Source organism: Egretta garzetta, unplaced genomic scaffold (assembly GCF_000687185.1).
Source record: "Egretta garzetta isolate BGI_Z169 unplaced genomic scaffold, ASM68718v1 scaffold561, whole genome shotgun sequence".
NCBI classification, from domain to species: domain Eukaryota; kingdom Metazoa; phylum Chordata; class Aves; order Pelecaniformes; family Ardeidae; genus Egretta; species Egretta garzetta.
The window spans coordinates 488236-503073 of record NW_009258760.1 but is presented as its reverse complement, the minus strand read 5'-3'; the positions used below and the strand labels follow the sequence as shown (position 1 = coordinate 503073).

Sequence of the window (14838 nt, the reverse complement as noted above, 5' to 3'; positions counted from 1 at the left end):
TACTTACGGGATTTTTTGCCTGATGGCAATGTCTGTCAGAGTAAGCTCTTCAAGACTCAATTACCCTGTACCTTTGAAATTTCTGTTAAAACCCATCACAAACCATATTAGAAGTTCTCAGTTCATGAGTCTTCTAGCATTTAAGGGTCAGGCAAAGTAACCCAAGTGGGCATCTGAATTTTACTCTGGGATGTTTCAGTATGTATCTGCCAAGTTCAGATACTCCAGAGCATTCAGGAATTACCAAAATAGCAAGGTGGGAGATGCCATGGCTCCTCAGGTCTCTGGAAGGCAAAATTTCCCGTGTAACTGGCAGTGATATTTGTGGCTCAGACACTGTAAGGCAAAATTTCCCGTGTAACTGGCAGTGATATCATTTGTGGCTCAGACACTGCCCAACAGCTATCAGAACTCAGTTATATGCCATGAAGAGAATGCTAAGGCAAAGTATTTATTCTCGTTCAGGAGACTTGCAGGACACCCATATGGTGTTTTCTTTCAGAAAGCACTTATGCCTGGACTGTGCCCCTGGATTGGCTAAACAGTGCAACAGCACACATTTTGGGCTAAGAACACCCCTACTCTCCCACCAATTTAGTAAATGTCATTCGTTGTTTGCTTTTTTCATAATGTCACTAGTTACTTTTTTTTCCCCCTGCAAAAACTTATCCCCCATATGTTAGAAACAAAACTTTGTTTTTCATTACTTGTCTATTCCTGACTTTTCTCTCATTGCTCTTTGCAACACACATGTTAAAGTTTTTCCTTTGTTATACTTTGCTAGGGGACAGCCTTGAAAGAGACATTCTTTGAGAAGTTTAGCTTGCTGGAGCCAGGGTGTATTATTATTACCACCACATGGAGAATAGAAAATTACTTCTATTTGGAGAACAAGAAATACAGGTGTATAATTATAATAGATCCCTGCTCCTCCATCTACCTTTCTTGCAGAGCTGGGGGTACAGTTTGCATTCTTTTCTGCTATTTTCTTTTGAAAACTAATTATCATTGGTAGATAGCTGGGGTCACAGGTCTCCCCGTAGCCTCCTTTTCTCCAGGCTGAACAAGCCCAACTCTCTCAGCCTGTCCTCATAGGAGAGGTGCTCCAGCCCTCAGATCAGCCCTCGGTCTGACTGTATGCACAGTCAGACACAGAAATATGCTCTCTACTGTTGAGGAGGCTTCTCTCTTCTGAATTTCTGGTAATGGTAGACCTATGGAAGTTCCTGCCAGCCATATCATGGAAGCACAGATCCAAGTGTGGGACTCCTACAGCATATTCTGAGAACAAGAATGGCACATAAATACCTTGGCTTTTAAGAGTAACCTTTTCATACTTTACAATGAAATCAATTACATTAGTATGACTGTAATAATCAATTATGTTTGATTTCATCCTCTCTGTGTGTCTGATTTGTTACTGAATTAATTTTCAGGGATGAACTATTGCCATTGTTCCTTTCTTTTTGCTGAGAAAAGAGGAAAAATGAAGCATTTGTTTTTCTTATGTCACAAGTTTGAAAGTTGTTTTTTTAGTAATTGTTATATATTCATATGCCATCTGTTTTCTGTTTTCTTTCATGACTTTCTTTAATTTCAGATCCCTGTAATGTATGCACTTGAGAAGTTTGATATAGAGATAAATGTTTACATACCCAGATAAAGGTTACCAGTCACATCTCTGTATGGTACTTAAAAGCAATAAGTTAATTCTACAAATCTTAAAGATAATTCTAATTTTTTAAACTTCAGCCATTCAACCAACTACATCTGTATTTCCTTCATCTTCTTAAATCAGGAAGTGCCTAAACACTTTGACGATCCAGAATATACACTGGGAAAAGATCTTTTTATACTTTTTTTTTTTTTTAAATTTCCCTCAGTATCTACTAGCAGTCATGGTCAGAAAAGAGTAATTGGATGAGATGGACCTTTGGTCTGAGCCACTACAGCCATTCTTATTTTATGGATTTTTTTTATTATTCTTCTCTGTGGCCAATTGTTTTGGATTGTGCTGCTTACAGCTGCCTTCCTGAGATGTTCTGTTCCAGGTCCATTGCCCCTCCTACTCGGTATTTCTAAGTCTCATTAACTTCCTTCTAGCCAAAGTCCTATTTGTGTTCTAGCCTTACCACTTTTGGGGATCTTTTAGTTTTTATCTAGGATTTTTAAGTACTACAAAAAATATTTTATTTCTGCTTTATCTTCACTAAGTCTTTTAAATTAATAAATCATCTTGAGTTTAAAGATGAACTCTTTAGAGCTATCCAGTTCAACTGCTTCTAAACCAGTCTTTTTAACAAAAGAGACGTATATGCGAAGACAAGATTAAATTTACACTGTTTTTTTTTTTTTTATTGCTTGGTTGGGCTTTCTTAGTAATTTAAATTTACAAGTATTTATCACACAGTTTTACCAAAATGCCCTTATCTTTCTTGTTCACCAAGAAATACCTTTAAATTATGAAATCCTGGGTTTACGTGAATGATATATTTGTAACAGAAGCTTATGTTAGCTGTAGAACAGAAAGCTAGCCATTTAGCCTAAGACACCTCAGACACTATGTGGAGTGTTTGCATTGTTAAAGATGAGTAAAAGGGGGTAGTCCTTGTGATTAGCTGAATTATTACTGAGTCAGAAGTTTCTATTATTTACTGCCATGAAGGTCAGCAGTTTGATCTGCGATGCCTTTGTCACAGAATAAAAGTTAAAAAATGTCAGCTATAGTTTCAGACAACCATGGGATGTCAGGTCCCAAACACGCAAGCTTCAAATACAACATCACACTTTATACTCCATCCTTCATTAAATGCTTTAGGGTTTAATGAAATCACATGCAGTATCTGGTGTAACAGCACAGCTTGTTCTTATGGATTTATGTGCTAGAGAGAAGCAAACAAAATTATACTATCAGTGAATTATCTACCATTAGTTTGTCTAGAAGGCTCTTCACAAGCTGTTCTTTTCACTCTTGCTTGTTGCAATAATAAATTTTTTTTATGTCTGACATTACGTTCTTTTTATGTGGTTCATGAACAAAAAAACTCAGAACAAATCTTGCAAGGTTATCAGTTCTTTCTTTGCTTAGCCTGTAGTTCAGTTTTATCTTTTCCCAGAAAGATCAAACTTGTTGAGACTAGTTTGTTAATTCCCAGATGTAGCACAGCCTAATCCCTGAGGTTTGTGCAGGAATGTGCTAGTTCTCCATTCCCTTAATTCTTCTAATGAAAAATAAATGTATCCGATGTCATCTTAGTGAAAACCAGTGGTTGTTCTTTTCAGTCATCTACAAATGTTGAAAAAGAGACAACCCTATACAAGATGAGGTCTTTGGAATACTTACCATTGTTTTCCCACGTATTCGTGCGATTCCTTGCTGCAGTATGGCTCTAGGCACAACCACAATGTCAATACAGTTCATGTGTTGTTTTTCTTATTTAATGCGTGCATGCAAGTACATAGCCCTGCAGGTTAGGAACCAAAATATATTGCACATCAGCGATTTCAGTTTGGTCCTAAACGTTTTGAAGAACAGCTGCTTCTCTGTTCAAAGACTACTGAGGAGCCCTTCAGGAGAAGGAAAACTCCCAAATGGTTACAGAGAATGATTTAGTTTGTCAAGCCATTCTGAATGCAAAACTGGGAACTGCTTTCTCCCTAATGTAAAATGGGTATCAGACTTCTGATCTAAATAAGAAAGGCCTAGCAAAGATTTAATTAAATGCTAAGAGCATACTTTGGGGCTTCAGTGGTAGAAAGCAGTACAACTAAGTATAAGTTAATTGCTAATTTTGTTAAATAAAGCTGCAAGATGTATATAAATAATACGGAAAAATAGATACTATCCTATTTAAGAGACCATTTCCTTTTGAGTGTTATTATCTATTATTAGAGGCTAGATAATTTTTGGAAGAAGTATAAATAATGGAAATTCTTGTTAGTATGTCCAAAATCAAGACACAGTATTGACTTTTACAAGATTCAGACAATATCAAGTTTACACAACTATATCTGGAGTCTTGGGTTAGGGCATTTAAGATACTGCATATTAATATAGAGAAATCAATACTGAAGATAGTCTTTCTTAAGAAAAAAATAATTGATATCTCTAGGAATCAAAACAAAAATAGGTCCTTAGAATTAAAATATTTCAGAACATCTCTTGAATTTGCCTTTTCTGTTTTAAGTAATGGAAAGCTACTATAGCTCCGTTATGTAGAAGTTGCCAGCAATTCACAGTATATTTTAATTCCGACTTTGTTCTAAAACCCATGTTATCAGTTGCTGGAAACTATGAAATTTCCCATATTTAGTCTAAAATGAAAGATGTTACTTTTGGGAGGGGAGGGAATAGCTTCAAGCCAATTCATTTCAATCAGGTTTTAATTATTCTAGCACGATAAGTATTTCTGCCTGTATGTATGTAAAAATTTTATAATTTGAAACAACTGGAACTAGCTTGGCTTGTGGCCTGATCTTGCAATTGCTTATACACTAAATCTGTCTCACTACTTCTTTGGGACTGTTCACATGTGTTAGAATTAATGAGTTTGAGTTCTTGTTCTGTCATTCTCAAAGAAATCTCCTAAGGTACAAGCCAAGTTTGTAGTCAGCTGGCTTACTGTGTTTAAATGTTTAAAATAAAAAATATTTTAAATTATCATATGTAGTTTTAGGTGGGTTAGCCTTAAAACTGGCACAGTTTCCCTATTATTATTTTTTATTTATGTTCCAGCAGTACCTGGCAACATTTGCAAAGTTGTTATTGTGCTAAGGGCACACAAAGCAGTCCAAATGATGGACTTCTCCCCAGAGAATTAACACTTCTTGTTATTTCACCAGTTTATATCTGCTGAGGGTAATAGAAGTTGGGAACAGACCTCTGGAGGTCTGTAGTCCAACACGCTGGCAAAGCATCACCACTTTAGGTCAGATTGCTCACGGCTTTGTCCAGTCAAGTTTTGAATCTCCAAGGATAGATGTTGCATGACCTCTGGGCACCTGTTCCACTGCTTGATCACCCTCGTGGTGAAAAATCTTGTCCTAATACTGGCATTTCCCATGCTCCAGCTTGTGCCTGTTGTCTCTAGCCCTATCTCTCTGCACCTTCAAGAAGAGCCAGGCTCTGTCTTATCTATACCCACCCATTAGACTGCTGTAGACAGCAATTTGGGTCTCCCCTTAGCCTTGTGTTCTGAAGGCTGAACAAACCTGCTTCTCCCAGCCTCTTCTTGCATGTCCTGGTCTCTGGCCCCCTGACTGACTTGGTGGCCTTCCACTGGATTTGTTGTAGTATGTCAGTGTCTTGACTTGTGCCAGGGATCCCCAAACTAGATACCATGCTGCGGATTTGGTCTTGCAAATGCCAAGCAGAAGGATCTAGAACATCTCCCTGAAAGTGGCCATAGGTGTAAGCCATAGGCTGCCCCAAATGCACCACAGCTAGGAACACTTGGCAAAGGTTCATATCATGGCTTCATTCTCACTTTTAGCCCATGTAAAATAGTACTTCTGTTGAAAGAAGTTAATTGTTTTGGGTTGGCTTTTGGGGGTGATGTTAATTTTAACACAGATCTGCCTTGCAATCCAGTTAGTTTCCTGGCCACATAAATGGCTGTGCTGGCACCAGAGAATGGGCTATGTGGACAAGAGCGGAAGGAAAAAAAAACAGGACCATTTTTTCTGTAGCAGTGCTGGTTTGTGTCAACTTACTGTGACTAGACTCCACAGTCTAAAGACACTTGGAGAGTTAACTAAGATTAGTGAGGATTATGGCCAAGAACCTTCATATCAGTTATATTAAAAGCTTCAGTTAAATTTCTCTTCCACTTTTGTAAACGAAATTGAGAAAATTCTCTGTAGATAAATTATATAATATCCATCATAGGTTTATTCTGACAGCACTTTTGTGGAATGTCCTCTTGCTTTAATAGGTCCATTTAACTGAGGAGTTTTATGAGCCTAGCTGCAGAAAAATTTGTTGCTCTTTTGTACAGTACTATGGCAAATGTCCACATTGGGCTTTCAGTATTGTTATTTAATTTTTTTCTTTACATAACCATTAGTTATTTCCTTCAATTGTACCACAGTTTGTTTTTTAAATAAGATTCTACTGAAGGGAGGAACTTAAAACTCACCACAGTATTTAACATCAGTTGACATTTACCGCAATCTCTAATTATTGGCACAGAATCTGTCTGGCTTCTGCTGCTTTTATGGTTCTTCCAGCTTGTTCCACTGTTTTTTAGTTTTACCATCCTGCTGTAGATGAGTTAGATGATAGTGGTTTCAAGCACTTGAAGATCTACTTTTTTACAGACTTTGTCGGTTCAAAATAATTTTGTTTATTGGTATAAGCAGTGTAAAGATGAAAAGAAAGATTTCTGCAAAACCTTCTCGTATCAGTCCCAGAACAATTCTTTCATTACCCAAGCAAAAATCCTGTTGACTTGGGACACAGCAATCACAAAGAAGGGTACAACATTAATGCTAAGCACACAGCATGTGCGTTTCATTAAGAAGAATATTATATTTAAGTGTGTTAAAGTGATGTCAGACATAAAAAAAAATATATATATATTATACCCTGTACCTTGCTCATGAACTTACAGAAGTGTAAATATCAGGTAAATAAACCCAAATTAGATTTACTGTTTTTCTACCAAAACCAAATCCACTTTCATCCTGGAGACTTTGCAAGATAGGTAGAATGTTTGGAATTTTTGCCAATCCTGAAGAACGTTAGAAATTCAGTTAGCCCGTTTCATTCAAGGATTTGCGTTAATCCATTTTTATTCTTGTAACGTGATGTGCTAGGTGTTCTGAATACAGGAATGCGTAGTTCCTGCTCCAGAGATCTTACAATTCATGATAAGACACAGACTCTATAGATGCTTGAATATTAGAATAGAGTATATATATATATTTTAATACTATTTATTACCTACTTTGTTTCTCCAAAGTAATGATTGGTGCATTGACTCTTAGCAAACTTTGCAGGACGATACATTTAAAAGGGTTCGTGAGATACTTTTGAAACAAATTTTCTTATTTGAAAATACTTTTATAACCTTTTAAAAACTGAAATAGGTTTAATTTGCTTAAATAGTTTGTACTGCAAGAGAGGTTTGAGCAGCATGGTGACATGCCGAAGAGAAAATTGGATAGGCTTGGCTGCCTTCTCATAATTCAAAGCTTACTATATTCTTGCCTGGTATCAGTGTGGTTAAAAAAAATAGCTTTAAATTGCGTGTATGTGTTAACCACACCTTGCCCCTGCAGCGCACAAGCTTACCCACCAAGGCCTGCCACACCAGATTCTGCCTTGTAGCGATCAGATCGACAACGCTTGAAATCATTTGTGCATTGTCTAAGTAGGGACTGCAGACCTTGGTCCTGTAAGTTTGAAAATTGAAAGCAGTGAGTACTCTGCTAATGGTACAACTATAAACTCTAGGGAGCGTGTTGGCATAATCTGGCCCTTCAGAGCCTAAGGGTGGCTTCTCTCTCCTGGGTCAGGCTGAAACACAGGAAATGACAGTGGCGAGCAGCGGGCGCTGACTCACAGCTGGGGGCGGCTTACTTTGGGATGGCTGTAGTAGTTCCTGTCCCCAGCTGTCTGCCCTCCCTTTCTTTACTACAGGCATGGCCAGTGCTTCGTGGAGCAGTTGTTTAGTCACTGTAGTTTACAGTCCATTCTGTCAAGTATGTGCACTGAATTCAAGCTTCAGTAATGCAGAGGAAGGCAGTTTGAAATATTTCCGCAGCTGTTTCCCAAGAAGCTGAGCTGTCCATGCAGCAGAAGTCAGGAAGTGTAGCTGGTGAATAGGTTCCAAAGTAAGTTTTCCACTGAAAATAAGCCCTAAGAGTGTGGAAGCTATGCCCAGTTACTAGGCGGTTTTCTGAAAATACTTCAGACTGCATTTTTTAGGATCCAGCAGCAGCCTTGTAGTGCAAGATAAAGTAGGACCTCCCTCCTCTCAGGCAAGCAGGACAAGATTTAATAAAGACAGAAAAATATAATATGCCTGTGTACTTAGAATTAAAGGCATACTGTATTATGCAGGAGTACTGCCTGCTAGACGGTTTCAGATAAAACACACTGTATTTTCTCTTCCCTTTCTTCCTGTTTCATTCTTGCTCTCTTCCCTGCCAAAAGAAAAAGTACATGACATTTGACAATTCTATGCCATCAGAAAATGTATGAAGTGGTGAAAAGGGTACTTGATTCTGGAGTCTTCACTGAAGATTTTTGGGAACTTCTGCTCTTAGTTGGGTGGAACTAGAAGAGATTAATTTTAAGAGCCAAGCGGGAGAAGTTGACTTAAGGTCACTGTCTGTTAGAAGAAGAGTTTATCTGTGTTTGTACAGAGCCAACATGGAAGAGTCTCAGTCTTGACAGAGGCCTGTGGACATGGCCATAACGCAAATCTTCTAATGGGCCTTTGCCCAAAGGGGGCTTCAGATAACTTTTAGGTATTCTTATCTAAAATATATATATATTAAAGTAAACAGAGTGGTTGAAGTTGAGCAATTATTTTTTTCCTGGAAGAGTTTTTCCCTTGTGATTTGTCTCTAGCTGAACGCTGAGAATTTTAAAAAGAATTTTAGAAGCTTCTGACTTAGTGATAAATAGTCCCCGACAATAGTGACCGAGTTGTCATGTAGCATTTTTCACATTAGACCACAGAATGCTTTTGCCAAGGCTGTGTCATTGTGTCCATTTCACAGATGAAGAAACTGAGGCACATGGGAGAAATGTGATTTTACTAAGGGTTGCATGCCAGGCAAGTCGTAGAAGCTGGAACAGAACCCATGCCTCCTGTGTCTCTGCCTAGGCTGCTCTCCATTAATCTGCTGTGCCTGAAGTACACGCTGATTTCAAACAAGGACCAAGACATAGCTGAATATCAGCGTAGGAAGTGGTTTCATGATCATCCTATAATACACGTTTTAAAAAGATATTAAATACTGTTTTCAAATGCAACTGTTATCCAAAAATGAATGCTGTCAGATTATGATTTTCATTTGCGTGGGTTATTTTCCAGGCAGAAATTTTAACGGGCATCCCAGTTGGCAACCTTGAAGATGCTGAAAAGGTGGGACACATGCTGTTAGAAAGAGGGTGTAAGCTCGTAATTGTTACTCTTGGAGCAGAAGGCTGCATGATGATATCAGTAGAAGAACCCATTCCAAAGCACGTTCCTGCTGGGAAGGTCAGGGCTGTGGACACTACGGTACGTTTTTGTGGTTTAACTGTCTTGCTTTGGAAAAGACTGCTTAAGCACTAAGGGAAAGCAATGAGTAATCAGCCAAATCTTTGGGCACTAGCACAAAGGCTAATTTATAATGTGAAATTGATATCTTGCTTCCAGCCTCTCATATATTAAATGTCAGTTCACTTGTGTTTTATAGCCTGTATTGTAGATGTGCTAGAATTATTATACATAGTGATAGTATCTTCATGCTCCTCCTTTACTAAAGTCCATGCCTGTCTCTGACTGTAATATGTGATGCCAGTGGCTTGAGCTGCAGTCCTGTTTTTTCACCTTTGCCCAGTCACATAATTCATCTTGTCCAGAACTCAAATGCTGTGGGAGAAAGGAGATACTACTGCCCTCACAGTCTGAAACTGAATGTTTGGCTCTTCTGACACAAGCATGAATTGCTTACCAAGTTTAGCATAAAGTGCATCAAAGACATAATTTCTACAGAATACAGTGGAAAAAACGCCAAAAGTTCTTGCTGCTTCATGATGACTATTTTATGATGATAGGTAAGGGATACTTGGTCAGAGGCATTTTACTCTTTGACATGAGGGTATTTTTTTTACTTCCCTCTCAGAGCTAAATGCAGAAAGCATACTCTAACAGACCACTACATACAGTACCCCCAGCAAAAAATGAAAACAGGACAGGCAATAGTTAAGATAGTATTGCTATGAAAACCTTACCACATTGCACATATGGGCCTATTTTGTGTTCCTAGTATTATCTGACATAAATCCAAAATAATTCCAGTGGAGTTACTGAGAGCAGAGCAGGTCACGTTGTATGTACTAACTATACATTTAAATGCCTGTTATAATAACGTCATATTACATATGTTCTGTTACAATAGTTCATTAAAATCCTGGAGATTTTACCATCTGGTGCATTCCATATCTGAATTGCATTAATAATAACTAGTTCTTGTAGCATGTTTTTTATCCATGGACCTCATACTGCTTCACAAAGAAGGAAAGCAACTGCTTAAAGGATGAGGAAACAGAGGCATAGGGGACTGAAATTACCTAGCTCAGCAGCATGCTGTGGCAGAACTAGGAGTAAAGTCACTTTTTCTAAAGCAGAAGATCACTCATAGATTTGGACTGTGATGTGCTGATACTGTGGAAGGCTTTGTTTCACTGTTAAATTTAATCATTTTCAGTTTAACTCTGAAACAGAGATACTTTGGCTATGTTTTCCTCTTTTGCCCCTTTGACATTTAGAAGTTTGACCTTGAGTTAGTTCTGATTTTTGCATGTCCTGAAGCTCTGGTTAAGGGAGGCTTCACTGTAATGTACTGCACATAAGGTACATGGTAGGGGACTGCAGACACCTTACTGCCCCTGCCTGCTTTTAGGATTAGAAGTGCCAAGTCAGAGAAAGGCAGAGCTCCCAAAGCTGCCCAGAAGCAGGATTTATTAGCTTGGGAGCAACACCTTGTGAACCTGGCAGTACAGCTTCTTGCTCTGAGTTGGTAAATCCACTATTGCTGTCAAAGCTTTTTGTTAGAGTTTCTCTCTGCATCACACAGAAGTGATGAAGAAGAAACATGTGTGATCTGCTTCTTCAAAAGAAGCAGAAAATTGCTGCCAGATCAGCTATTGTTTGCTATCTTAAGATATTTGCTGCTCTTGGAATAAAACAGCAATACTGAAACCACACACTGGCTGAAAAGTGCTTTTTATCTTGCCTAGCAGTTCAGAGTTTCATGACTGAACTAATTTAACACTCTCTTTTTTTTTTTTTTTTTTTTTAAATAAAAGCAATTTCTTTGAGTTTACTGAATCCTTGCCCTGCCTCCTTGTGGCCAACAGGTTATTGGCTTTCACATAGTGGAGGATTTTCACAGTTAATTTTGTTAATCTACTTAAATACCAGTGGGTTGTTTTCAGTAAAACAGCTGTGCTCGGTTTACTCTTACAGACTGAATGAAAAAAGATGTGTTGGCCTTTCATTATAGAAGTCTTACAGTGCTTAGACTGATTATCACTTTGCCTGAAAGCAAGTGGTTTTAAAGCAACCCTTCCAAACACTAAGCAAAATAATGTCATCCTCAGCTAACCTGGATAGCTCTATCACTAAAATAAATCCTAAACGTTCTGGCAGGACATGTTACTCTCTTCAGATGCATGTCTGCAGTGGATCCTTCCCCAGGGGAATAAGCTCAAACTGTAAGGTGGCTTCGCAAGTAGCCACCTATCCAAAGGGTATTCAGAGCTGTTCATGTGCATGCTCTTAGCACGCCATTTAATACTGAACAAAAGTTACTGCCTTAAACTGCCCTGACTTCAGTATCTCGAGGGACCAGGCAGTAATTTTTTAAGCTTGTATCCATACTGACATCATTTGGATCTGCAGAAAGTAAAGTTACTGCCAGACAAAGAGTTAAATGTGTAACCCATCGTAGAATTTGCAAAAGGTTACAGAGCCCTTATGAAAACAGTCTGCATTAAAAGAGAGTTTGCCACTTAGTAGGTATACATGTAAGATACAAAATGAGCTTCAAAGGCCTCTTTCACTGTAAAAATTTTTCCATAGCTGCTACCACTGCCCAGAGTCCTCTCTGCAGCAGCACAGCTTCAATACTGCCTCCTGGCCACTTCTGTTGCCCACAGCAATTTTGAAATTTTTTGACGACAAAATGCTTGGGTAGGTACAGCCACAAAGATTAAGAATTTGAGTTCCTTGTCCCAGGTAGTGTGCTCCCCATTCTCCATGATCATGGTTTCATCAGAGAGACAAAGGATTGATAGACTGTAGAGTCTGGCTCTTCCTCCTAGCTCTTGAGATGGTTAATCTAAGAGTTTATTGGCAGAACACCGGGAAAAGCTGGCTCTATCTCCCGCTCTGTGGTGGAACATGAATCTTCAAGATTGAAAATCTGGCATTTTTCACCCACACTAACTCAATACTATAAAGGGGAAAAAAGAAGTCTTGTTGGTTTTTTTTTTTTAGCACTAATTATCTTAATGTGGGCTTTACTAATGTATGCAATGCTTCCCATGACTGTTAGCAGAGCTCTCCACACACAGTCCAAAACATGTAGAGCACGAATAGTCGTTTAGAGGGAAGTTTTGCAAGACATGGTATTGTAAAGCTGAAACATCTGTTTCTCCTGTTATAGCTAAATAATGCAACAAGCTTTTGTTAAGAAAATAACTTTCCCTTCATTTTACTAGTTTCTGCTAGCTATTTTCTATATGCAAATTTTGAATAAAAATAAGCAAATTATTGAAAAATCATCCTCAAGCTTTCTGCATGAAAGAAATATCTGATTAAGCCCAGTAGCCATATCAATTTGTATTTGAAGCAGATGACGTGCATGAGACATTTGACACATAAAAAAGTACTAATATGTAGATAATATAAAAAAGGTATACATTATAATTTATTTTCATTACTTTAAATAGTTGCTTTTAAATCTGCTTGACTTCATGAAGTTAAATATATGTATGTATTTTTGGAAGAAGCTATTTCCACTTTAGGTGAAACTAGTGCATGAAGCTGCATTAAAATAGCTATGAAGGATAATTATATAATTCCATTTATATGACACTTCTTCAGTTGGTAGCAGAAGGTTTCACAAACCATTCACAAATTTGATAAGCATTTCATAGAAGACAATAATATCATACACACACATTTTACAGTCACATGTGCATGTGCATGAAGCAGTTTGCCTGCCGCTGAAGCAGAAGCACAGCTGAGGTGGAACTCAGCAGCTGCTTGCAAACACAGCTGCAGGACATGACCAAACACCGTCAGGTCAAAATTGTATTTGAGGTGAAGTGGATGATCCGTGTGATGAACCACACGATGATCCCAGATCGTGGCATCTGTTGCTGCAGTAGCCTTGAACACGCTGTCCTGGCAGAGATACACGCAGTCTGATGACAGACAAGGCCACAACACCGTCCATATTGGAGAACGAAGCTCTGCTCTTTTTGCCCCTTTACCCTCGCTCTCCCCCTCTGCTTCTGACAGTCACGCGAAGTGTAATTTACAGCACTATTTACATCTATTTACATTTACTAATTATATTCCATTGAAACTGCCAAGGAAAATTTGTCAGAAGAATGTAATTACTCAAAGCTGGAATTTGGCCAGCAGTGAGATTAGTTCCCTTCCATTTTGCAAAAAAGCACTATGGGATCTTACAGAGCCGAGTGCTTCAAGTGGCAGCTGGGGACCAAGTCGAGCCCCTGAGGTACTGCTGGAGGCCTGCCTAGGGCTTAGAACGTGCAGGTGGGCTGTGCAGAGGCAGCTGGGCTGTCTGGGGCTCCAGGTTACTCAGGGTTTGGGCTTCAGAGGATCGTCCATATCAAGCCTCCTCTGGAGGTGAGGCAGTCCGGCAGTTGGTGGCTGCAGCAGGATGGAGCGTGTCTGCTGGCTCTGAGGCAGCACCCCAGGGCTTGGGGCTTTGCCTTTTACTGTGGTTGCTCCTTGCAGTTGAAGGTGGGGTGTCTTGTCTAGGATCCATGCTTTGAATCGGAGGGTTGGCACAGGCAGAATCTCTCCCATGAGGAGGCATTAGTGGCAAACGGGAGCTGCCCCGCTGCCACTCCCGCATTTCCAAGTTGCAGCATGGAGGTCACTTTTGGGTGGGTGAAGTACTTTGGGTTAGTTTTGTAACCTCTAGTTTGTTCCAGAGCCCCCGTTGGATCAAGATGCTGAATAGCATCCATATGTGCTTGCATCAGTTAGGGTGACTTTCTAATTTCCATCCATTCCATCTGGTCTTTTAAACGCATAGTACAGTTTCTTTGCTTAAGATCTCTTCATCAGCTTCTACTTGGCCTCTAGGTTTACACATGCCAATGTGTGCACAAGAGTTCTGCATTAGCACGCTCACAATCAGAAGACCAGGCATCTGCATATCGGGCCTAGGCAGGGATGTATTCTCTGTAAAGGCAAATGGGGACACTTGGGAACACAATATTTAAATGAAAATTTGGAATCACTTTTCACAATAGTGCCCTTAGTAATCATAGCAAGTCCATGGTCTCCCTTTAAAATTTCATGGAGAACCTAGAATGTTTAACTTCACAGTATTTCTAAGCACGACCATTAAATTTCCCTTAGCATTTCTTATGTTACCAGCATTTTCCCTGTCTGGCTGTGCTTTTTGGGTACAGAGGGTGCACAGCCTGCTGAGGGAAGCTAAGGAGATCACAGGTTGAGGGGCCATGCTTATAAACAGGAAACTCATTTATGAGACATGATAACATTCAAAATTTAATCTACTCAGTTATGCCTGAAATCTGACACAAGTGTATGATTTATTCTATATAGTCCTTCTCTGTACAACATTCTCAGAGACAGATGATACATCCTATTTGTCATAATCATAAATGTTACCATTATTTTTTCATGTCCGTTCTGCAGAACGGAGGCTCATTGCTACAATATGAATTTGTCATCAGATGTTTTGTGTTCAAATCCTACTAAGTTTCCCTCTGATTTCTTATTACAAGATATTAGGTCTGGCTCTTTTACAATGGGAGAGAATTTAAAAGGCTGTCTTTAAGCAGTAGAGTGCTCTACTGAGCAGCTTTGTATTGAACTCTGAAGT

The 14838-nt window shown here is 39.0% G+C and overlaps 1 protein-coding gene across 1 annotated transcript in view; it reads left to right on the top strand.

Annotated features, from left to right (window-relative positions):
- Positions 1-14838, top strand: part of RBKS (ribokinase) — a 51427-nt gene that overhangs the window by 22027 nt on the left and 14562 nt on the right. The window contains exon 7 of the mRNA XM_009649309.2: positions 9048-9236. Within this exon, the coding sequence (XP_009647604.1) occupies positions 9048-9236 (189 nt within the window). The remainder of the gene's footprint in view (positions 1-9047; positions 9237-14838) is intronic.